General features: G+C 42.7%; 1 protein-coding gene across 1 annotated transcript in view; it reads right to left on the bottom strand.

Annotated features, from left to right (window-relative positions):
* Positions 1-23,884, bottom strand: part of snx29 (sorting nexin 29) — a 161,455-nt gene that overhangs the window by 132,160 nt on the left and 5,411 nt on the right. Inside the window, exons 5-13 of the mRNA XM_083787959.1 lie at positions 21,874-22,054; positions 21,144-21,214; positions 19,972-20,310; positions 19,403-19,847; positions 18,892-19,004; positions 16,923-17,019; positions 14,703-14,785; positions 9,804-9,867; positions 8,791-8,919 (exon numbers count right to left, since the gene is read on the bottom strand). Coding sequence (XP_083644085.1) covers positions 8,791-8,919; positions 9,804-9,867; positions 14,703-14,785; positions 16,923-17,019; positions 18,892-19,004; positions 19,403-19,847; positions 19,972-20,310; positions 21,144-21,214; positions 21,874-22,054 — 1,522 coding nt within the window. The remainder of the gene's footprint in view (positions 1-8,790; positions 8,920-9,803; positions 9,868-14,702; positions 14,786-16,922; positions 17,020-18,891; positions 19,005-19,402; positions 19,848-19,971; positions 20,311-21,143; positions 21,215-21,873; positions 22,055-23,884) is intronic.

The following is a 23,884-nucleotide window of genomic DNA, read 5'->3' as shown; positions in this document are numbered from 1 at the left end:
CATATAAACTATATATATATATACTACTATGCTATACATATGTACTATGGCGTGCTATGACTATATACAATGCAATTATAGTGCTGTCTACATAACATGCTATAAGTCTGTAATCTAAATCTACAGAAATGCTATCTAAGGGGGTAGGGTAAGTGCTATGGGCCATGATGGAGTCTGAAAAGGTGGGTTTTCAGACTACGGCGGAAGATTGGGAGTGATGCTGCAGTTCTGACTGCAATGGGAAGTGCATTCCACAGTTTTGGAGCCAGAAGGGAGAAGAGTTTGGGACGTGTGGAGCGTTGTCCCGGCGTTTTTAGTGAGGGTACTTCCAGCTTCTCTGCGTTGGCTGATCTGAGTGCGCGGGAGGGTTTGTAGGGTTCAATCAAACTTGCAAGATATGGGGGAGCCATACCTTTGGTTGCCTTGAATGCCAGCATCAGAGTTTTTTATTCTGTGCGGGCAGCGACCGGGAGCCAGTGGAGGGAGCGGAGCAGGGGGGAGACATGTGAGAATTTTGGCTGGTTGAAGACCAAGCGAGCTGCGGCATTTTGGATCAGCTGGAGAGGCTTAAGTGCACATGCTGGTAGGCCAGATGTGCAGGCTGCAGCCCCTGCTGGGATTCTCAACAAACTCCAGCACGTCCAAAACGCAGCTGCCTGCTCACCAGTACACGCTCCAGAGACCACATCACACCTGTCCTCCATGACCTACACCGGCTCACCGTCAAATAAAGAATTCACTACAAAATCCTGCTCACCACCTAGAAAGCTCTCAATAACCTGGCTCCCCCCTACCTCTCCGATCCTCCCGCCCCCTCATGTCCCTTTCAGAACAACGAACGGCCCAGGAAATGAAAACGCAATGCATTTCTCCATAGGCAGTTCTTATTTAATTTATTTAAAGACCTTTTAAGCGTCGTACGAAGCCAACTCTTGTCGTGACAAATCATGACAACACACACAATATTTTGGACCAAACAAATTTCCATTACAAAGAAGAAAAACAACAAAAAAAGTGTTGTAACCTGCCGTTTTTTTCTACTTTCTAATTCTTTGTTTGGCCCGAAAAATTCTGTGTGTTGTCATGATTTGTCACGACAAGAGTTGGCTTCGTACGACGCTTAAAAGGTCTTTAAATAAATTAAATAAGAACTGCCTATGGGGAAATGCATTGCGTTTTCATTTCCTGGGCCGTTCGTTGTTCTGAAAGGGGGAGGGACTGCGACACTCTATACAGCTATGTTAAAGATGGAGTGCCACATTTTTTTAAGTTAGGGATAATAGGAATAAGGAATAAGGCAATGGCAGGAGGGATATTGTTTTCTTTTTCTTTTTTTACTTGGAAGAGCAAACATGGCAACCCATGGTGTTTTCATATACCCAGTTGCTTGGAAAGTGCAAACTTGGCAACCTGGCTGAGTGGCCCTATTTTTTAGTTTTGCTTGTTTTTATTTGCGTATAAAAGCAAGCATGGCAAGTGGCAATGTTTCTATATACCTACTGTTATCCACTGCACTGTACTCTACTCCACTGTACTGTACTGCACTCCTCTGTACTGTACTGTACTGTGCAATGCTATGGTCCTCTGTAGTCTGTACTGTACTGTGCTGTTCTCCTCTGTAGTCTGTACTGTACTCCACTGTGCTGTACTGTACCGTACTTTGCGGTACCGCACTGCTGTGCCTTGTGTGTGTACGCGCGTGCAGTGGAAAGGGGAGGGGGCGGGGAATTTGTGATGTAATTTGCATCACAGCGAAATGTTGCACAATAACAGTGTGTCTGACAAAAGTCATATTTGTACAGTAAATATGGCAGTTGTGGGGAAGCAATGTAGTGCATATGGATTCGGGTGGCGTGCAGGATTCTTTGTGCATGGAGAGATGTGTGCTAACGGAGTGGTGTGGTAGGAGAAGGAGAACAGATAAACATCCATGTGCTTGTGTACCCCATTTCCATTATGGTAGAAGGATATAGGAGGAAGAAGTTTTTCCAAAAAGTGTACAGTATTTGTTAAAATCATGCGTTTATGTGGACACGCCCACCAGTTCATTAAGTATGCCTGGTTTGCCTGGTGGGTGCAGGTGATGGGTGGCGATCCACCTGAACTGAAGCCGCACCCACAGCTGTAGTTGTACGATAAAGGGGGAGGGGTTAGGGGAGGGGCTGATAGTGTGATGTCACTATATTACTTTATTTCATTGGCCCGTTTGACTGTCAAGGGTTCAACCTCCAGAAAGAAACCCTAAATACAAAGTGAATGCACCATTGCACATAAAAACGACTCCAGGGTGTCTAATACTATATAATAGTACTGTCACCTCATAGACACATGAAAAACTGGAAAAATAAAAAAATTGTGGCACTCTTTATCTATCCATCTTATTAATCTTTAAGGGAAATTTCGAATTCACAAATAAGGGGGGGGAGGGGGCACGCCTAGATGAGCAAATCTACAGTGTAGCAACAATCTTATCTCCATGACCTTGCACGATAAAATCCTCAGCGGTCATTTATTTAACTGTCTGTCATAGTCAAAATGTACTCAGCATTTTTTTTCGAGTGAAATCAAATGAACACACGTTATTTGTGTGCATCCCCCTGCCACATATATATATAATAATATCAGATCCTTCATACCAAGATTGGTTGAAGGAAAGACAACAAAATGGTTGGTCTGTGTTTGTGCGTATCTGTGTGTGTGCGACTGTGCGTCTGACTAAGTCCTCTTCCTGGACAGGCTGATTCCCATCTCTGCCTGCTGTGCAACATTCGTTTAATCCACACCAACTAACGTCATACCAGAGCACCAGGCCTGGACACATGCTGCTGGGGAATTACTTTGAACTGTGCGTGCGTGCATGCGAGAGAGAGAAAGGTGAGAGGTCGTGTCAAACAGATTCAAGGTGTTGCTATTGTTGTTGCTAAGACAAACAATAGAAAAGCAAGACGCAAGAAGAAAGAGCCTCTCGCTTTTTCTTCCTGTATCTGTGTGGCATACAGTAGGTGGCTATAGGTCAACATGACTATTCCTTCTAATGGAAGAAGTAAACATTAACACAGATTCTGACCGAGTCTTTAACGCCATGGTCCCTGACCTAAACATTGGACCAGAGTCCTGCAACGGTCGGATACCTGCGGATACCCCGTGGGTACCCGAGTTTGACGGGTGGGAACGGGCGGGACAATATACCTTTATAAATTAACGGGTGCGGGCGGAACGCAGCGCGGGTGGGTGACCTTTTTTAATCAGCAATGTTAGAAACATCGTAGCATTTCACGCGTGGAGTTTATTTTTTTTATCACCAGGCTGCAGCCTGTGCTGTAGCCTATATTTTCGTTCGCTCGCGCTGATGAAACACCAAGGGATTATAATGCCAAGATTCAACACAAGCTGTAAAGCTGTTAAAAAGTGATGACCCTGTTTGAAACAGCCTTGGATCAAGACGGTCGACTCATCAGGCTAATGTTTTTTTATCATCCTCTTTTTTTTTATCATCCTATGTTATCATGATTTAACTTTCAGTCAACTACATGTCTTCCGTTCCGTGTGCAACGCACTGCCGCCGCCGCCCACCACCACCACATGGGGTGTTGGATGAAATAAAGTCAATGATAGCTATCGGTGCCTGTGATACGAGTAACGGGCGGGTTGCGGAACTGATGATTGATGGGCGGAAATTGGACCCGTGCAGGACTCTGCATTGGACCCATTCTTTACAAGCGCCACATCTTCTGAACATTGACACTAAAATGCAATTTTTTACAAAGACAAATCAGGAAGAAATCAACTTTGTTATGGACCCGTCTCAGCAAGGCACTCTCGCAAGGTCTGGTAACAACATGCAACACACAACACCAATGCATTCATCCACAAGTGACATTAATAGCCATTAACAACCTATGCACTTCGTTCACTGGGGTTCCCTATGGGTCTATTCTTGGTCCATTCCTCTTTTCCATCTACACCAAAACTCTTTGCTGGAAAAAATTATCTAATAACAGATTTATTTTTGACCAAATGTTTGCATATTATAACATTCTCAAAATAGGGTTCATGTGGTTAAGCATTGTATTTGTGTGTGTGTGAGTGCACACGAGTGTCTCTCTTATCTGGGTGAGTGCCCATCTGAGTAAGGCCGGGTCTGTGTCTGTTTGCAGTACGAGGGTGGGTGGGTGTGAGTAAGACGAGAACGGTGGCCTGTGATGCAGGTGTCATTAAGGGGCGGAGGTGTGAGGGTGCGAGGTTGCGCGTTTTAATTCCGCGTTTTAATTCACTAATAAAGTAATTATTCATTTGTAATTTGTTAAATGGGAAAAGGGGCTTTGTTAAGACCTCCATATTATTATGGTCAATTCCTGTGTGAAAAGTGGGAGTGATTGGTGCGGAGCTATGACAGTGTTTCTGACACACACACATTCAGACATTGAGTTAATTATAGTTTGATGTTATACTTTTAAAAATAATTAACTTTAATTGTATAATGGAAAGTCTGGCCGCAATGAAACCTTGCCCAAATGTGGAGTCACACTAATAGACATGTCATAGATGACAGACGGTCATGGATGATTTTTGTTAAGGAGTGAGTTGTCCACTCTAATAAGAGAGCAAAATGCCATGCAAAGAGAAGGGAGAGTTGGTTTAATGGACGGCCCAGCAGACGAATGTCAAATCTGACATTCATCAACAGATGCAGAGAGACTGACGCCATGATGTGAGCCATCAGATATCATCTATTTCCAATCATGCCACATGGGGAGGCAGATTGACGGGGAGAGGGACTGGGTTGTTTCTGAATGAGTCAGAGGGAATGGTCGTCTAGTTCCTTCCTCGCTGAATGATCCTGACAGCTACCAGGGTCTCATTCAACAGGAGGGCTAGCTGCTCCTTTGGCTGGTATTTATAGCCCCTATTGACTGAGCCACAATTGGTTAGAGAGGGGAAAAGCAACCCCTGAGATAAAGCAGTGTGCAGCGGAAGAAGACGTGTGTGTGTGTGTGTGTGTGTGTGTGTGTATGTGTGTGTGTGTGTGTGTGTGTGTGTGCGTGCGTGCGTGCGTGCGTGCGTGCGTGCACGTGTGTCGCATACATTAGTCAGAGAAAGGTTTTACTTGTGCACTCCAGGGGCTGGCCACTGAGGACAGGACTTAATGTTCAGGTTGGCATATGTTCAGGTTGGCATACAGTATTATTTAGGCTCACATCAAAAACCTAGTACTTCCAGACTGAATTAATTCTGCAGTGACAGTTACTGTTGTGACGTTGGCTTGGCCGGTGTACAAAACAAGTTAATTGTGGGAGTTTCTTAACTAGGGGTAAAGATGGGAGTAGAGTGCATACCTGACAAAGACCCATAAGGGGTCGAAACTTTGTCATCCTTTAATAACAACATTTCCAGTGGGAGCTACTCAACAGTGTGCAGACATGCTCCCATGCTCCCATGCCTTCACGTGCACACAGCACAATGATTACTCCACTACTTGAACATAAACACCACCTGAACATAAACATGTATGCATGTTTTTTCCAAACACAAAATAAGGTATTGTATATGTATCCGTTTAGAGTGGAGGCTGCAGAAATGTACAGTTTGGCCCCTGGGTGTTTATTTAGTGTGTGAAAGTACGAGTAGATGACAGGATGTGGGAGGTGTACATGTAAAAACACAACATATATTATAACAAATAGTCACTAATATGGGGGAAGAAATCAAATCATCTCGCCTATACAAACAAACTGATGAGCTTTTGTGCTCTCCAAGTTAAAGGAGAATTCCATACTAAAAGGCTTTCTTACCTTTCTTTGTAGTTGTTACGTCCCCACCAAAGAGGTCCAGGTGTTATTTTGTGCAAAAGCTCCTTATTGGCTATTTCCCCTACCATAAGCCCTACATGAATTGCATTGAATTGAAAGGGAATTGAATGGGGCTATGGGGTGTTGTGCTAATTCGGTTATTTCCATCGCTCAAAATTATAATTTATTTGTATATATCCTCTCTTCATAATGTAAATAATATCCCAAGCGGCACACTTTACTACTTCTTTCGATGGAAATAAGCAAATTAGCATAATACCCCATAGCCCCATTCCATTCCCATTCAATGCAATTCATTGAGGGCTTATGGTAGGGAAAATAGCCAATAAGGAGTTTTTGCACAAAAAAACACCTGGACCTCTTTGGTGGGGACGTAACAACTACAAAGAAAGGTAAGAAAGATAAGAAAGCATTCTAGCATGGAATTCTCCTTTAACTGAAGTTGCTCAGCACTGAATCAATTGTGGTCGGTGGTTTGACAGAGTGTAGGAGGCTACTTCTGAAGACTGACTTCCTGGCTCTATATCGGCACAGACTATTGGAGGATGACTAATCCTCTATTTGAAGGTTTGGGGAGGAATTTGGAGGGGGCTCGGCTTCAGATTTTCTGGCATATAGACAATCAATGGAAGATGGTGGTGGAGGGGGTGATGGACGCTGATTACAGGGGAAGTGTGTAGGAGGTACATACAGAGAAGGAGAAGTCTTCACACAGTCTTTGCTCCAACAGGGTTTATTTTTGTTCATTTTCATCAGGTGACCATTATCAGGTGACCACTGTCACCTGATGAAGGCCACTCACGGCGGGAACATCGTGTCCTGACTCCTGATTGAATAATGTCGGTGTTTTAACAAAAATAAACACTGTTGGAGCAAAGACTGTGTGCGGACTTCTCCCTCTCTGTATGTATCTACCTTTTGTCCGGCACCAGCGAGGAACTAGATGTGCGCAAGCCACCTGCTTTTTAAAGAAGTGTGTAGGAGCCTAGGGCCAGTGGTTGGCAGAAAAGTGTGTGTGTGTGTGTGTGTGTGTGTGTGTGTGTGTGTGTGTGTGTGTGTGTGTGTGTGTGTGTGTGTGTGTGTGTGTGTGTGTGTGTGTGTACACGCGTTTGCGCACACCAAAGTGTAGTGCAAGAGCCTGTTTGAATGTTTGTGTGTGTGTGTATACAGTGTAGTGTATCCGTATGTGTGTAATTGATTTAGGAACAATTTTGCACACGCTGCACTGATTCAGTCAAATATTTATATTTATATTTTGTTCACACCAAACTGAATAGTCCATACTACTTTCCAACATTTCATTCCTTTGTTCTTCTTCATTCATTCTTGATACAGACAGCAGGAATGCTGAAATGGACAATATTGAGGAGGAACAGGAGGTGCATTGACTGGATTCAATCCCAGTCCAGCAGTGGTCTGCGTGCAGTTCCAGAGGCAGGCATCAAAAAGGCTAAGCCATCAATTGCAATACTTTATTTGATACAGTATGCAACACACACTAACCATCACTTACTCGTTAAGTGATGGTTAGTGCGTGTTGCATACTGCAGGTGTGCCCAAAATCTACCATATATAATTGAAATAAAATAATTTGAGATCTGACACTTGAATTAATAAGGGGACTTGATTGATTGACAAAAATGGCCGTTACCTCACAATGGAATACTGTATTTTGTTGTGCACAAACAGTAGCATTAAAGTTATTCTTTTTTTTTTTTTTTTAAGATTGAATTCCATTCCCCCCTCTATTTCTCCATTCCAAGTGGAGAAATAGAGGTACCAGTACATTTATTCAGTTACATTTTCTAACTATTTTCAGCAATGGGGTATTTTTTGGGTGGGTAGATTTGTTGAGCTGGTCATTTTGAAGGTACCTCTCAAGTCATAAAGGTGTGGGCACCCCTGACTTACTGTATATGGTCAAATGCCCATACTGTACTGTTTAATTTACGATGTAAGGTGCATTCTCCATTCAAAGTAACAACATAGACCTTCTTGGATATTACCAGTATGTCTCTTAAAACTCCTTCAGCGCCACCTGGTGGTCACCAGTTTAGGCTCTGAGTCTGAGTGCCAATTCTCCCATTATAAAAAAAGAGAGGACGTTTAAAAAAATAAAGTAAAAAAATAAAATTGAAATTATGTCTTGTCGTCTTTGGCACCCATTGCAAAGACGTCGGGATTACGGGATTACGTCCCTGGCACTTAAACAAGTGGAAACTTTAAATAAAACATAATAATTTAAACAATAAAAGAATGGATGGTTCCCTATAGGTTATAGCAAAACACCACAAAGGAATCAAATGAAGCAGAGCTAATCACTTAGTAGTACAGTAGGATTGGTCAGTATTGGTCTTTGATGATTCCATAGTACAGTACAGGGGTTCTCAATGTTTTTTGTCTGGGGACCCCGGAAATGCTTTGGCCATGTCTCAGCTAAAATGAATATGAAATATCTAAATACTGAATCGAGCAACTTAAAAGCTGCCTGGGGTGGGTTTTTTTTAAGTGAAATATCCCTTTAAGTAATTTACACCATGGATACACATGGGTGAGTCGGGTGAGTCCAAAGGGAGTGGCTCTAATAATTTACAATAGAAACATGCTTAAGATACATTTCTCTTTGACCTCTGCAGTTTTTCTTTGGACTATGTGTACGTGAAACCACATGTCCATTTGCCTACACTGAATGGAGCACATTTCACTTCTACTTTCTACAACTTTTAGCTAACAGGAAACCCATACAAATTATGTCTAATCTCTTTATTCCAAAACAGAAGACAGTCAATTTAGCTCAAGACTCCAAATGTTCAAAATCAAGAACCGAGAAGCACTAGATAATGCAACGTTCGCCAAGTCTTTTATTGGGGAAACGGTCTTGAAACACCACTTACTGACATGGGTCATGACGCACTGGCTGAGAAACAATATGCCCAACAATGAATAACAGCAATATGGTCTATTCTCTGGTTTTCCTCACCTTTCCAGTGCCTGGACCTTGGCAGTGTGTCTCTCCTCCAGTTCGGACAGTTTCCTGCCCAGGGAGTCCGTCTCCTGCCTCAGCCCAGCAGAGTGCTCCATCTCCCCATCCAGCAGGCTACGGAGAGACCTGCAAGAGATACCGGCTGTATTCAATGTTTACATAATATGACAAAGTGCTTCATCTCCTAATTCAAATTTATGTTAGGTGTTAGACCGTGTTACACAATTAGCTTTATATCCTCACTGAAAGTTACTGATTTTCATTAAATAACTTAAAATGTTTTACTTTAGAATCAGCTTTTTAATGCAATCAATCACACAACAAAGTACACAGTGAACTCCTTGACTCTGATTGAACTCTGAGAGTACAAAATGTGACCAAAAGAGTAAATGAACACAGGATGTTCCAATGTGTATGTTGTTGGCCTTAAAGATGTAATCCATAACTATTTTCAAACCTGGTTCTCGCGCAGGAGAGACCAAATTTCTGCCACTAAGCAGAAGAGGCAATCCTACTTGGCCAGGAGAGATGCTGCACTTGCAGCTTCAGGCAGTAATACTTGTCAATCAATCAACGAGCATCTACATTTATCAATGGAAGAGTACCACAGCCAACCACTGCAGATGTAGTCTATTATTAGCATACAAATTGGTTCAAATAATTGAGGGGCGCTAGCACACAGCTTTGAGTGTTTGTGTAAACACAAACATTGAAGACAAAAGTGTGTAAACACAAACATTGAAGACAAAAGTGTGTAAACACAAACATTGAAGACAAAAGTGTGTAAACACAAACATTGAAGACAAAAGTGTGTAAACACAAACATTGAAGACAAAAGTGAGGACACAAATTGTGATTGGCCGGCGTGATTGGATGGAAGATGTGCCATTGGTTGAGAATGAGATGATGTATGATGACGTATGATGATAAAAGTGCCGCTCACTTCACATAGATGTGATTTTATTGTATTAATTGAAATTAGTGTACAAGGAGATCAAAGCCCAACATACGTGTTCTGTTCGTCCAGTTCATCCTTCCTGTTCATCATGGCTACGATAGCTTGACGCAGCTCCACTAGAGAGAGAGAGAGAGAGACTCATAAAATACCTGGACACTCATACTCCAATGAATTACACACAATTCACAGTGGTGGAAAAGGTACTCAATTATTCGAAACGTACTTGAGTAAAAGTATAAAAGTATTGGCATCAAAATGTACTTTTAAGTACTAGTCATTATGCAGAATGTCCCATTTCACAAGTTTTCAAATCATTTTTTTTTATAAACATCTTTTGAAAACAGCCGATCTACAAAGAAATTGGAAATACTCAAGTAAAGTACAAATAAGTAAATGTACTTTCCACCACTGCACACAACACAGTGATATCTGAACACACAATGCAATACATTGCAATCAATACAATATTTGAAGACCTAATCCAATGCAATACATGGATTTCTAATATAATACATTATCCAATGGCCCACATCTACATTTTATTTTCTTCAAGATATACACCAAACTACTGCGTTTCCCTCTCAGCTTTCCTACTGTCTGTTTGAGAGAATGTAAATACTCAGGGAAGTGAACTGCCTGCTCTCCTCTATGAAAAAATATTAACAAAAGATCAAAGCATCAAATATGTAGAAAGCTGCTTGCTTATCATTGACATCGGGTATTTTTTTTTGCACTGGCTGTTTTGCTGTATCATCATTAGAAGTCATGTTCATCTTAGCTGACTGCAGCCCTCTGTGCTACAGTACCTGAATCCTAATTCACACTTTCTAAGCACCACAAATGATCTATGAATAAATGTGACTTGGCACTTTTGGTATTCATCGGTTTAGATTTAAACAGTTATACAAACAAAAATTCTCCTTGTATTCAAGCCATCCCGGGGTGAGAAAATGACAGGAAAAAGTGTGTTTTGGGTGAAGTACCACTTTAACCCATTCTGACCTGAGATCAGATTCATACGAGGTTTCCGCCGGACACACACTGGTCCTGATGAACCCATTCTGACCTGAGATCAGATTCTAAAAATGTCAGTCGCTCTTCGATTTTTCAAAAATAGCAGACCTACAAGCTCGTATCGCGCCACTCGGTGGCGCGATATGAGCTTGTAGATCTGCTATTTTTAAATAGCTAAAGCATAACATGATGCTGACACCAAAATGGGTGCCCGGTCAGAATGGGTTAAATGAGAAAACAACCTCCAAACGTTTTATTCAAGTCTGGATTGCCGCCATGACCGTAGATCTCTTTTTTTTTGTGTCCTGGCCATGGTATCTTGTTGCAACCTCTAGACGTGCTCAGAGATGTTGTAGTGGTTGGCGACCATCCTGCTTAAGAACTTTCCTCTTACGAACACTCACTTTGCCTATCGCTGACTCATTAAAGACAACTCGATGTGGCATGGACGACCCACTCTCCATTTATAGTAGAAGAAACCTTCCTAACGGCAGCAGATTTTGGATTTAACAACGTTTAGCACATCTAGTTTATTTTTGACCCCGGCCCCTGAATCACTAGCCACGGGCCATTAAAATAAATCTTTGCTGCAATTCGAGGATTAGGGTTACAATACTAACGAAAATAATGAGCTAAACTAAATGAAAATCCATGCTGGGTAATTTCCAAACCCTGCATCGTCAGGGGATGAACAGAGGAGGAATGTGGTAGTTGATGTCTCGTCTAATCACCATGGTAACACAGTCATACTGTAGGAGGTTGCTGCGTTTCAGTAAAGAACAGCTTTTACCGTGGAATCCAAAAACTACCACCTATAACAGATATAGCTGCAATCCAACTTTCCCCAACTACAAACTCCCTCACACAAGAGATGCCAGTTGTACCACCTGAATCAGGTATTCAGTTGCACACTCGCACACCTTCACTCAAACGCATGCAAAATGCATGCCCTGCAGTAAAGCCCTATACTTATAAGAAAAGTGTGGTGTCAGTTCCCTCTGTCCACTATTCTCACACATTGAATTAATAACACACAAATCCACTCTCACTCATTCACATGCATGTATGTTGTGCTCCCTCACTCACCCACCACACTCTCACCCACCCACGCATGCATACACACACTGATGCAGTCACCAACCCACACGTCAGTACAGCATTATAACAGGTGTGCTGTCAATGTAGTCTCTGACTCATCACTCATGTCACTCATGTTCGTACCCACACACAGTGTAACCCTGACTCAAGTACTTTCGCTCACTCACCTACATCCACCTTCATGCACATGCACACACACACACACACACACACACACACATAGTGCAACATTCATAACAAATGCATGATCTCGGTGATTCGAGGAGGGCTTGCTCCAGCGCCGAGCTCTCTAAGTGCCTGCTCGAAGGAAGGCAATGAACAGAGAAAAAAAAAAAGAAGAGGAGGAGGAGCAGTTGGATGATGAAGAGCAGAGCAGATTGAAACAGAGTTGTACTGGTGGGGCCTTAAGCAGCAGAGAGAGGAAAGAAGTCCATTATCTTAGCGGCGCCACTTTCCACATCAGCAGGCCAGGAATAAACGTGACCTTTGAGGCGACCACGCAGAAATAAACGTGACCTTTGATGCGTCCACGCATTCCCACCGGGAGGCAGCCAACAAGCCATTAGGGCAGTCACTGCACACACACACACGCCGATATATGAAATGTGTGTAGAGGTTCTGCTTATTATACTTATTTCCAATTATCTTTTTTTCCATTACTCTACCACTACCATTATGCCAATTCCTCCATTTAGTCCTCATCACTTCTGAGTGCTGAGCCCTATTGTTTGGTCTGGGGAGGGTGTAGACCCATTTGTGGGTCACAGACCAATTTGTATGCGTCACGACTCACGACTCGAGTAAAAATCCCATTTTCTTTTCCTACATTTAAAAAATATATATATTTGTTTTTTGTAAAATTATTTTATACATTTTAAAACAAATTATTCATTTATTTCTATAATTAAAAGTAGTGATAATAGGTGATCTTGCAAAACGGCACGAAGCAAGGCATTGTGCACTAGATCTGTTAATTTTCACTAGTTTGGGTCCCGGGAGACATCAAATTTCTCTTTTGGGTGACGGGCTAAAAAGGTTTGAGAACCACTGGTATAGACAACCATGTGTCCCCTGATGTGTGTGTGTGTGTGTGTGTGTGTGTGTGTGTGTGTGTGTGTGTGTGTGTGTGTGTGTGTGTGTGTGTGTGTGTGTGTGTGTGCGTGCGTGCGTGCATGCGTGGCGCGTGCGTGTGTGTGTGTGTGTGTGTCCAACAGAGCGCATATGGTCTGTGAGGACAATGGTTCCATTAATAGATGCATTAGTCCTGAACTAGCTCATGTAATGGTGGTGCCAGGCCTAGTGAATTACAGACTCCATACACTTCAATTAATGGACACCACAAGCTCACAGCCCGTCAAGCCTGGATGGACATCATTTAGGAACACCTCCCTTTGCTTTCTAGTTGCTTTGTTTTTTATTGTGATTTTATTTCCCTCTCTATTAGTGTGGGTTTGGGTTTAAACACTCACGTTGTCCTGTGAGTCGACAAAATAAGGTAAAAACCCTGAAAATCACTGGCGGTGACGGAATAATCAATTAATGAATACCTGGCAGTTAGTGTGTTAATGACATTGACATGTCAAATTGACATTTTGATTAATGCCTGAACATGTACTGTAAACAAATAAGACGCATGCTATTATGTACAGTACACAGGCACACACCTATCTGTTGCAAACAAACCAAACCGACCACCATTCACGCACACGCGTACACACACACACACACACACACTATCAGCTCCCCAGTGTGACCTCCTGTTTGTAAGGGGTAATAGATTGGACAACACCTCCATCCGCTTTCTATGAAGCACCTCATCTCACTCCTTCTGCCTCTCACACTCACACACACACACAGAGGTTGAGGAGTCACATCGCATCGTTTCGAGGATCAGAAGGTCTCTAAGCTCTGATTAGCCCTAGGGCACAGAGCACATCAAATGCCCATTTTCTACATTACGGCAAAAGCAGACTGTGTGTGCATGTGTGTGTGTGTATACCCATGTGTACGTGCGTGAGTGCGAGCGTATGCCCGTGCGTATGCCTGTGCGTGCGCCGTGCGTATGCCCTTGTGTGCGAGAGAGACCTGGGAGTCTGCTTGTCCACTGTTTGAAACATGCAGCAATGTTGTCAAATGCTTGTCAAGCACGTTAAATCTATTTGCTAATCATGCATCTCAGATGTGATGAAAATAGCGTCCGTTCGCTCAATCTGATTTTACTGACAGTGAAGAAAGCCTTTGATTTGTACAGTTCAGGGTACCTTCTACACAACTACACAACTAAAGTAACATACCGATACTGAGGTAAGACTGGCACCTGGTGTTCGTATTTGGTATTGCTGAAAGGCACACTGAATTGTCTTGTTCTACAACTAAGGCTTGATTTATACTTAGTTGTGCGACGCACATACATTTGCAGAATTCTGAGCTCTGCTATTTTAGTTGTGCGACATGATGCACAACCAAGAATAAATCAGGAACAACAAAAACTAGTCCTCATCCTTCTCAGTCGGTACTGCATTCTTACAATATAAGACAACCGGACTCCAAAATTGCACAATCCTTTCACCAAGCAGGATAAGATGGCTGATAGCTGTAGTGGAAATAGGTGTTAACAAACTATACAAATGTGTGTCATATGAACACTTTCTCACTCTGCATTGCTGACCTGGCTCACCAGCCTAAGAGGTTACAGGAGACAACTTGGCAGTAGTAATATTAATTGTCTGCTAAATGAGGGAAAAAATAAAAAAATAAAAAATGTGTTATATATATATATATATATCATAAAACTAATACATTGTAATAAGGGAGACTGAAGGAGAAGGGAGACACTCACCCACTGTCATTGACTCAGGCAGGCCAGGAGTTGGCAGGACACTGGAGAGAGGACCAGCCTGGATAGGCGGACTGGACTCCATGCTGGAAAACACGAGGACCACAGGTCACACTGACATCTTAACTTTTAACCCATTCTGACCTGAGATCAGATTCATACGAGGTTTCCGCCGGACACACACTGGTCTGACGAACCCATTCTGACCTGAGATCAGATTCTAAAAATGTCAGTCGTTCTTCGATTTTTTCAAAAATAGCAGACCTACAAGCTCGTATCGCGCCACTCGGTGGCGCGATATGAGCTTGTAGATCTGCTATTTTTCAATAGCTAAAGCATAACATGATGCTGACACCAAAATGGGTTCCCGTTCAGAATGGGTTAAATACTAGACGTATTTGGGCAGCAAACGATAGGTGCCTCAATGTTAGGGATAGGTTATTATATATCTGAAAGTCATAACGGTGAGTTTTTATTAAATCAAATACGGTTTAATAAATATGTGTTTTTATGAAATGGCTATAACAAAAAGCCCAATTATACTCACCCCATGACTACAGTCACAAAGACAGATAAATAACTAGCCTATATCTTCTCTCACAATGCCTAGTGCCCACCAAACCACCCTACATCCTCTCTACTTAAAGGACAACTTTAGTTTTTTTCAACCAAGGTTCATGTTTTAGGTTGTTATTAGAGAAACTAAAAGATGAGCGTTAATCTTTTTTCATTTGCTGCTTTCTTTAGTTTTAGGGATTTTAGCTCTTTTTGACAGGGGGGCGGGGGCATTCGAGCATGGGGCTAAATATGCATTTTTTAACACAATTTCATGGTGATTTATTTTTGTATGGTTTACTATAGTCCTAATAAACGCCAGGTAATTACATCTGGCCACAAAAGATCACAGGATCTACTGAATGTGAAGGTAGCCTACTGGGGGAAGGCTTAAACTGTGTGTATAGGCTCAATATGTCAGTTTGTCACATTCAATAGATCCCGTGATCTTTTGTGGCCAGATGTAATTTCCTGGCGTTTATTAGGACTATAGTAAACCATAAAAAAATAAATCACCATAAAATTGTGTTAAAAAATACATATTTAGCCCCATGCTCGAATGCCCCCGCCCCCCTGTCAAAAACTGCTAAAATCCCTAAAACGAAAGAAAGCAGCAAATGAAAGAAAATTAACACTCACCTTTTAGTTTCTCTAATAACAACCTAAAACATGAACCTTGGTTGAAAAAAACTAAAGTTGTCCTTTAATCCTACACTAGAAGATTTTAAAAATACTTTTAAGCACCCCCAAAAGACAAGCCAGAGAGTTTTAAGTCACAGACAAGGCAATAAGATTTGGAAAATATCTGCAGATCTGACAGGGTAACTATTTGCAAGAATACAACTACATTCCTTTCAAGATTATTTCCCATAAGCATGTAACAAAGTCCAACCAAGTCTAACCGAGACTAATATTAGACGTGTTTGATCAGAACAAGATCAAGAAAATAAAAATACTGACATTTAATACTGAGTTTTATGACCACCTTGCACCAAACGATGAAGACGAGGAGCGCCCGCCACAACTATAGCAATACTCTGATGAGATTATTGTGACAGTGTGTCTTTTGGTGTAAGTAAGATACAAATTATAAAGTCAATAGGAATTATAGAAAACCTAAATTCTAAACAGCATTAAGACTTGATTAGCTCTTTCAAATGAGTAACGCACAGTACTGCAGTAAAAAGGGAAAGACAATTGACAGCATATCAGTCCTGCAGGACAGGATGCATTTCAATTCAGTGATAAAGTCAAACATTATTTGGACAGCCCATTTAACCCATTCTGGGCTGAGGTCGATTAAAAAAAGGCTTCTAAATCCTAACATTTTTCTGAAAAACCCGTGTTTCTAACTTTCTATGTCAGTGGTCCTCAACCTTTTTCATGTCAAGGACCCCCATAATTATCTCTATTGGGCCACGGACCCCCCAGAAGCCAATATTTTAGTTAAAAAAGTAGCGTGCCACTCGGTGGCGCGCTATGAGCTTGTAGATCTGCTATTTTTCAATAGCTAAAGTAGAACAGAATGCTTGAAACACCAAGAGTGTTGCATTCAGCTGGCAGTGTATACAATTATGCATACAAAGAAGAATGGAAATTTCCATAAATATATGAATACAAAGAATAAAATATGAGGAAACATTGAATAGTGAATGAATAGTCATGTACTTGAATTGTAGCTGTGAACGACTGCTCTCGCGGTTTCCCACGGGTCCTGCTGGCTCAGACTGAGCAGGAAATGCAGTCATGTCCTCCACTGATCTCACTGAAAACAAGATGGAAGTCAAAGTGAATATCAGACAAGACAGATTCATGAAAAGTCCCTGGAAGTCCCTCTGATGTCAGCAGTCTCCAAGTCAACGGAATGGTGAGCCATACAACACAATATAACAAAACAGGCAGAAAAATAATGGCAAAAATACAAATCCTAAGTATGATTTAAATGACTCCATTATGGACAGTGGAAGCATCAAAAGCAAAACCACGGAGATGAAAGGAGCAAGCATTGGCCCGAAGCAATGTACATAAATATGTATATTAATTTGGCTCACAGTGTATTACTTCTGCAAAGGGAAGTGCATGTGGCCAGTCCTTGAGGACTGACAGTAAAAACAATGTGGTAATACGTTATAAATAAATGTTTCTAAGAGCAATTGTCCATCAACCAACCAGGTGAGTTACATGGTCTAAAGTAATGGCAATGTCGATATCTTTAAAATAACCATTTAGCCTGGCTTTTTTTATTTGTCTCCTTTCTGACTGACCTGTCCATTCAAACTCTAGACGGGCCCGCAGTTATTAGTGCAGCCGACGAAAACTAGAGTTCTCAACAGGCCTGAAAATGAAGGCCCGGCCCTACCTGGGCCCTCATCAAACCCTGTACACTCAAGACACTGACCCTGCTGCCACCCTTAGATATCCATATATGGCGCTGACCTGTTCTGACATTCCATAATGTTGATCTGACCTCATCAAACCCTGCACACTCAAGACTGGTTTCTTTAGTTGTTCTGACTGTCATTGCCAAGTTCAATCCCAAAGTGGGGCTGCGTCCCTGAGTGTGTTCACATAGTGTTGATTCTAGGGCTGTCAAAGTTAACGCACTATTAACTAGTTAACTCACAATCCTTTTAACGGCACTATTGTTTTTAACGCGCGATTAACGCACTGTGAAGTTTGACAGAATGGTTGAGAGATGCATGGCAATTTTGCACTGAATAGTTGAATAATTGTTAAACAGCTGCATCACTTAAGTTAATTTAAGTCTACACAATTAGAAAACATGTTATTTTGATCAACATGGCCTGTTATCTCTCGTAATGGTACCATTGGCCAACATCAATACAGTTCTTTAGTTTGGGTCTGGAAGGCTAAATGTCATCAAATGGAGGTCCGTGGCTCAAATGCAGAATAAATAATAAACCTTGATATGGAAAATCTTGAAAACCACTGATTTAAGGTATATTTAGAACGGATAAAAAATATGCGATTAATTTGCGATTAATCACAGTTAACTATGGACAATCATGCGATTAATCAGATTAAATATTTTAATCGATTGACAGCCCTTCTGCCCACTTTGCTACCTATATATATATACACCTGTCTTATGCGCTGCTATTCAGTATACCTGACTAAGGCCACAGAGGCCGAAACGTATATGTTTTTTCCGCTCTGGTAAGTTTTTGGGGAGCTTTTAAAACCGGTGTGCAGACTTTCTCCTTCTTTTGCACTCAAGACACGCTCCATATGGCCAGTACAGAATTAATTCCATACGTTGATCTGACCCCCCCATGCCAAAGCGCCAGTGCTCGCCCAGCAGTCTGCCGTGACCCAGGCGGATGCGTGCACGCTCTCTCAGGGCGTCTTACTGGTATATATATTACATATATAAAGTATACAGTACACACACATATATACAATATATCCATAGATACATACAGCAAAACAAATACGTATCCATCACACCACATGTACAATCATACTGTACATACAGCAAGTACACACAGCCTCTGTGACTGGTGATCCACTCAAGGTGCAAATTGAAACTACATAAACACATTTAAGCAGTCAAGACCGCCAAAAAAGGTGCCACGGTTCAGCTTTGTGAACGCCAGCATGGCAATAAGACTCCTACCTGGCTGGGGGTCAGCTGGGGTCACCGGGATAAGGAAGTCTGAGCTGCTGTGGTCCATCATGGCCTGTACGGGGCTCCACGTGGACACACTGGACAGACTTCCCACCACAACCCTGGAGGAAGACGGGGGTCAGCACAGGTCAGGTGGATTGAAAAGTCACCAAATATGTTCTTAACACCCGATCGCACAGGACGAAGTCTACCGTCTTTTCAATTAGTAACGCCCAGCGCCCAGGACGAAGATTGATCAAAAGGACGGAGATCGCATGGCTCCACAGGCTGGGAGCGTCTGTTGCGCAACATTCGATGTTGTGCAACAGTCATGTTCCCCACCCGTTTAGCCGACGAGACAGAAAATCTTAAAACGTTAATAACTCATCCCGTCCAATTCTAAGCAAAGATTATGTGTTAGACGGCCCACCGCGGTCACGTCGTTAGTCGCGGTAGAATTAAGTCAATCGCCTCTAGAGTGTTTTGACTACATCTAGCTGCTTAAAACTTGCCCACTCACTTGTGTGAGCCAACAGGGTCCTCTGCATGGGTCGGCGCTCTGGGCTTGTACACGTCCTCTTCATCTTCCTCATTCTCCTCCTCTTCCTCGTTGTCTATGCTCTTGCTGTCCGGCAACTGGGGTGCAGGTGCTGAATTTGCTGTACTAGCAGTCGTACTAGTAGCAGTGCAACTAGTAGTGGGAGGATGGGTGTACGAAAAATTGTGGGGTCGCTGGGGGCTGGCAATGCCTGGCTCCGGCATGCCATTGTGTGGATGGAGGGAGAAAGCAGGCTCCAGGGGGTCCATGCCCTCCTCCACGCTGCCCCAGGGAGCTACGCAGCTCTTCGGCACCTCTGCCCCGCCCTCCTCCTCGTCCTCCGCCCCTCCCCCATCCAGCTCGTCATCGAAGGAGATGATGTTTGTGATCTTTTTCCTCCTACGGCGCTCCTTCCTCAGCCCGGAGTCTGAAGAGAAGAGAAGAGAAGAGAAGAGAAGAGAAGAGAAGAGAAGAGAAGAGACTAGGTTTCAACAACATACGTCCTCTAGATGAAGCCTTTTGGGTGTCGGGTAACACTAGGTCATCCTTACCAGCCGAGACACTGCGAGGCATGACGGGCAGCGGGTCTGAGACTCCTCTTCCTCCACCCGTGCCTCCGCCTCCAACTCCTCCAGGTGTGAAGCCTGGCACGGCGGACGTGGCCGTGCTAATCTCCCGCAGCAGGCTGCTGACGCCCTGCGCCGACTCCTTCCACAGGCTCCCGATGCCCTGGGTGGACTCCTTCAGGAGGTGGTGGGTGGACTCCTTCAGGAGGTGGGTCACCGACGAACCCGCACCACCACCACCACCTCCTGTCCCACTGCCTCCCACTCCTCCCCCGTTAAGGTCGCTGTTGTCAATGTTGATCGCAAATAGAATAGAGTTCAAACCTGCAGAGGAAGCCGAACACAGTAAAGTTCTCAGTTACAGGTAGGCCTGCACAGTGCAAGCACTCAAAAAGACAGACAAACGAGGTCAATACAACCATCAGCATGAGAAACAGCTGGCCACAACCCCAAAATATAAATCCCTGTATAGTATGATATCTATTGGTTTGCCATTGTTGTAATAATGATGTGGGGTTCCATTTTCAACTCCTGTATCAACGTACGTGTAGATGGAAACAACGACAAGTATTTAGACAAGTATTTAGAACTTTATTAATAAATAAACCCACTTATGCTGCTCTAACAGCAGTTCTGTTTGTTGATCAGAATTAAGTTCAGAAACACACACACACACATGCTCAGACAGTCACACACAAAAACACATATTTTACAAACAAAAAACACCTTGGAATGACTTTACCATACATTGATCTCCCGGCTGTAAACCTCAGTGCTATAATCCAGAACTCAACTTCAAAGTCTAACTTTTCTATTGATCTAGCTACCCACTCCTCCATCCAATGCATCCAGCCCTCACAAAACACAAGTAAAAAACACCCACACAGGCCTGGGCCATGGCTCAGTGGTCCAGGCACCTTGGCTGGCCATCCAGTCTGGCAGTGTGCCGCGGGTTCGACTCCCGATCCCGACGGCCTTTACTGCATGTCTCCCCCCACCCCCCCCCCCCACACACACACACACACACACACACACACCATCTCTCTCCCCATTTCCTGTCAGCCTACTGTCTGTGCCTCCATAAAAATATATAAAATAAAGGCGAAAGCCACAACAAAAGAAACATTAAAAAGAAAACACGCACACATAACACTAACCTGCAGCCATTGTGGGAAGCATGCTTGCTCTCTCCTCGTCCAGAGTAAAAGCCCAGTCTTCATAGTAAGCGCTGCAGAACAGAGGGTGAGATCAGAAGTGGAAATCAACGTTAAGGTAAACCTCAGCTCTAGTCTAGATTTGTACCATTAAACAGAGCGATATTAAATTTATTCAATTTGGGGAGACATCAAATTTCTCTTTTGGGTTTCGAGCTAAAAGGTTTGGTAGCCTGCTGTATAGAAGCTGAGATACTGCAGGAGTATGAGAATAGCACTATACTAGATTAATACCCAATTTGTAAACATTTCACAAAATTGCAAACATGCGAGACAGGTATAAGCTCTAACATAGACAAGAGGTGAAAGAGCCTGCGTCTCCTTTCAGAATTGCAGAGGCATTACAGCTGTGATGTTTCACACTGCTATCATGGGCATGTCATAGGTATAAGACACATCTCCTTTTTTTCTAATCTAAGCAAATCTAGTTCACAACACGTAGCATTGTGGAGTGTTGTGATGAGCTGTTAGATCGGCTATTTTTGCACAATTCCATTGTCCCATGAGCTATAAAATAGGGCCTACATGACTAATTGGTTGATTGATATCAAAATAGGAAATTTGTTTTCAATTGAAAAGGTGATAATCGCTAAGAAAATAATCGATAGTTGCAGCCCTACTGTCAAACTCATACGCCCCACAACCAGGCGGTCTCTCTCTTTCCCACACTGACCCCAAGCGTGAGCGGTCAGCCAGCAGGGCGTGCAGGTAGCGCTCCAGGGAGTGTTCGTTGAGGGAGCAGCGCAGCCAGGCCCGGCCGCGGCCCAGGTCCGACGAGATGTGACGAAGCGAATAGAACCGCTGCAACTCGTGGCGGTTCAGATGCTCCTTCACATAGGACCAGAAGGTCAGGTCTGACAAAGAGGGAGGAATCGAGAGGAGGGAAGTGAGAAGGGGAAGGAAGATGTGTGTGTGTGTGTGTGTGTGTGTGTGTGTGGGGGGGGGGGGGTAATACTCCATATTTACCCCCTTATTCTCTACTGTTTTTGATTGATTGATTGAAATATTTATTAACAGTTTGCAGAAGTACAGTACATTTCAAGCACAAACTCAATACAAAGACTGTTAACTGTGAGTGGACGACCCAATAAAGCATTAAACTTGTTTACAACAGGGTCCACCATGTTCAATTCATCAAAACATTTAGAGACATACAAATTTAGAGACACTTCTATATAGTTATCTGCGATTCTGACTCGATTCAGGGCTGACTACTCGTACAGTGTGAAGTTAACTAGATATCATAATTATTCTCAATTCATATACCAATTGATCAACTCCCCAAAGCAAGGCTAGCAAAAAATACATGTGTTTTGTTTTTTTGCGGGTGCTGGATGCATTGCAGAGGCTCCAGTTTGGTGACAAGCTAGCTTGCCAGATTCTGTGAGTGAAACAAGCGACCAGGTCTATGAAAACAAGCCCAAAAGAAGCAACCAGTTTCACCACTTGAGCCCTATTACATCCGCTATTTTCAAAAAGAATCATGATAGCAAGCCCAAATAAGCTACTACACTTCAGAAATAAGCCCAAACTAAAGCAATGGGCAGGAAAACTAGCCCAAAGTCCCTTAGAATAAGCAGAACTGGCAACACTGCAAACTGCGCTGCAGTCTGCTTTTTGCAATTTGCATGGGGAAAAATAATGTTTCGTCAGGCGACTGGTTTTGTGCTCATTAACAAATGGTAGTCTGTTGCAGTTTTAAATAGTCTTTGACTAGTCTGAACAAGTTTGCTTGGTGTGGAGTCACCTTTACAAAGAGCACATGTTCCTACAAAAGGTCTGTCTGTGGACCAGTCAAGCACTGGAGACCAAAAAGACATTTCTCAAGACTCAACAGTGCTTCAAAGTCTGCGACAAGTTTACAGATTGTTCACACCCTGAGGCACATGGCTTCACCGGCGGTAACGTCAGCAAATATTCCTCCATATTCAGCTGTTGCAAAAACTCAAACTGACAAAACTCAAATAAAGCAAAACTTTCACCTCTGGTATCGTTTTCTGAAGCGTGGTAATTAGTGAGAATGAACATCTCCTGCTTTGCATGTGATTAGCATAGTGCTTAGCAACGGCGCGTTTAAAATCACGCTTGCTTTTTCCGGAGGTGGCGAAGCATGCTAGTTCGTTAGGAACACCCTAAGCTTGTCCGTCCAAAATCCTCTTTTGGCTTTCTTTGATTTTAAAAATAAACTTAAAGGTCTGATAATTGTCTCCAAAAACCTATGATGGGCTGAACTTTCTGATTTTAATGACAGTGGCAAAATATTTTTGAGATGAATGTATATTGTATAATGTATCTCAATGTGACATTTTCCAAAGCCAGAATAAAAATAATGCTCAACTTTCTTTGCAAGAGAATACTGCCATTATCTCTGATACTGTATTTTCTTGTCATTTAATGCAAATACACATGATGTAATGTATAATGTGCTATTAATGTGCCAATATTTGAATTTCATATTCAACAGTCATATAGTATTTATCATGTTAACATAACATGCTTAAAGAAATTGCATAGACTCCATTCAGGATAGGCTTCCATTATTTTGAGTAATTCTGATTCCGGTTTGCGGTTCCGGCCTGATGAGTACAATCCAGACTACAACATACGTAAGTTACCATCCACTCCCGACCGGATCATGAATCTGAAATGGTATGCCTCCCAGACTAGCTTTTGATTAGATCAAT

The sequence above is a fragment of the Protomyctophum parallelum genome (assembly GCF_964188405.1).
Source record: "Protomyctophum parallelum genome assembly, chromosome: 17".
NCBI classification, from domain to species: domain Eukaryota; kingdom Metazoa; phylum Chordata; class Actinopteri; order Myctophiformes; family Myctophidae; genus Protomyctophum; species Protomyctophum parallelum.
The sequence above is the reverse complement of the archived record's forward strand: the minus strand, read 5'-3'. Positions and strand labels throughout refer to the sequence as shown.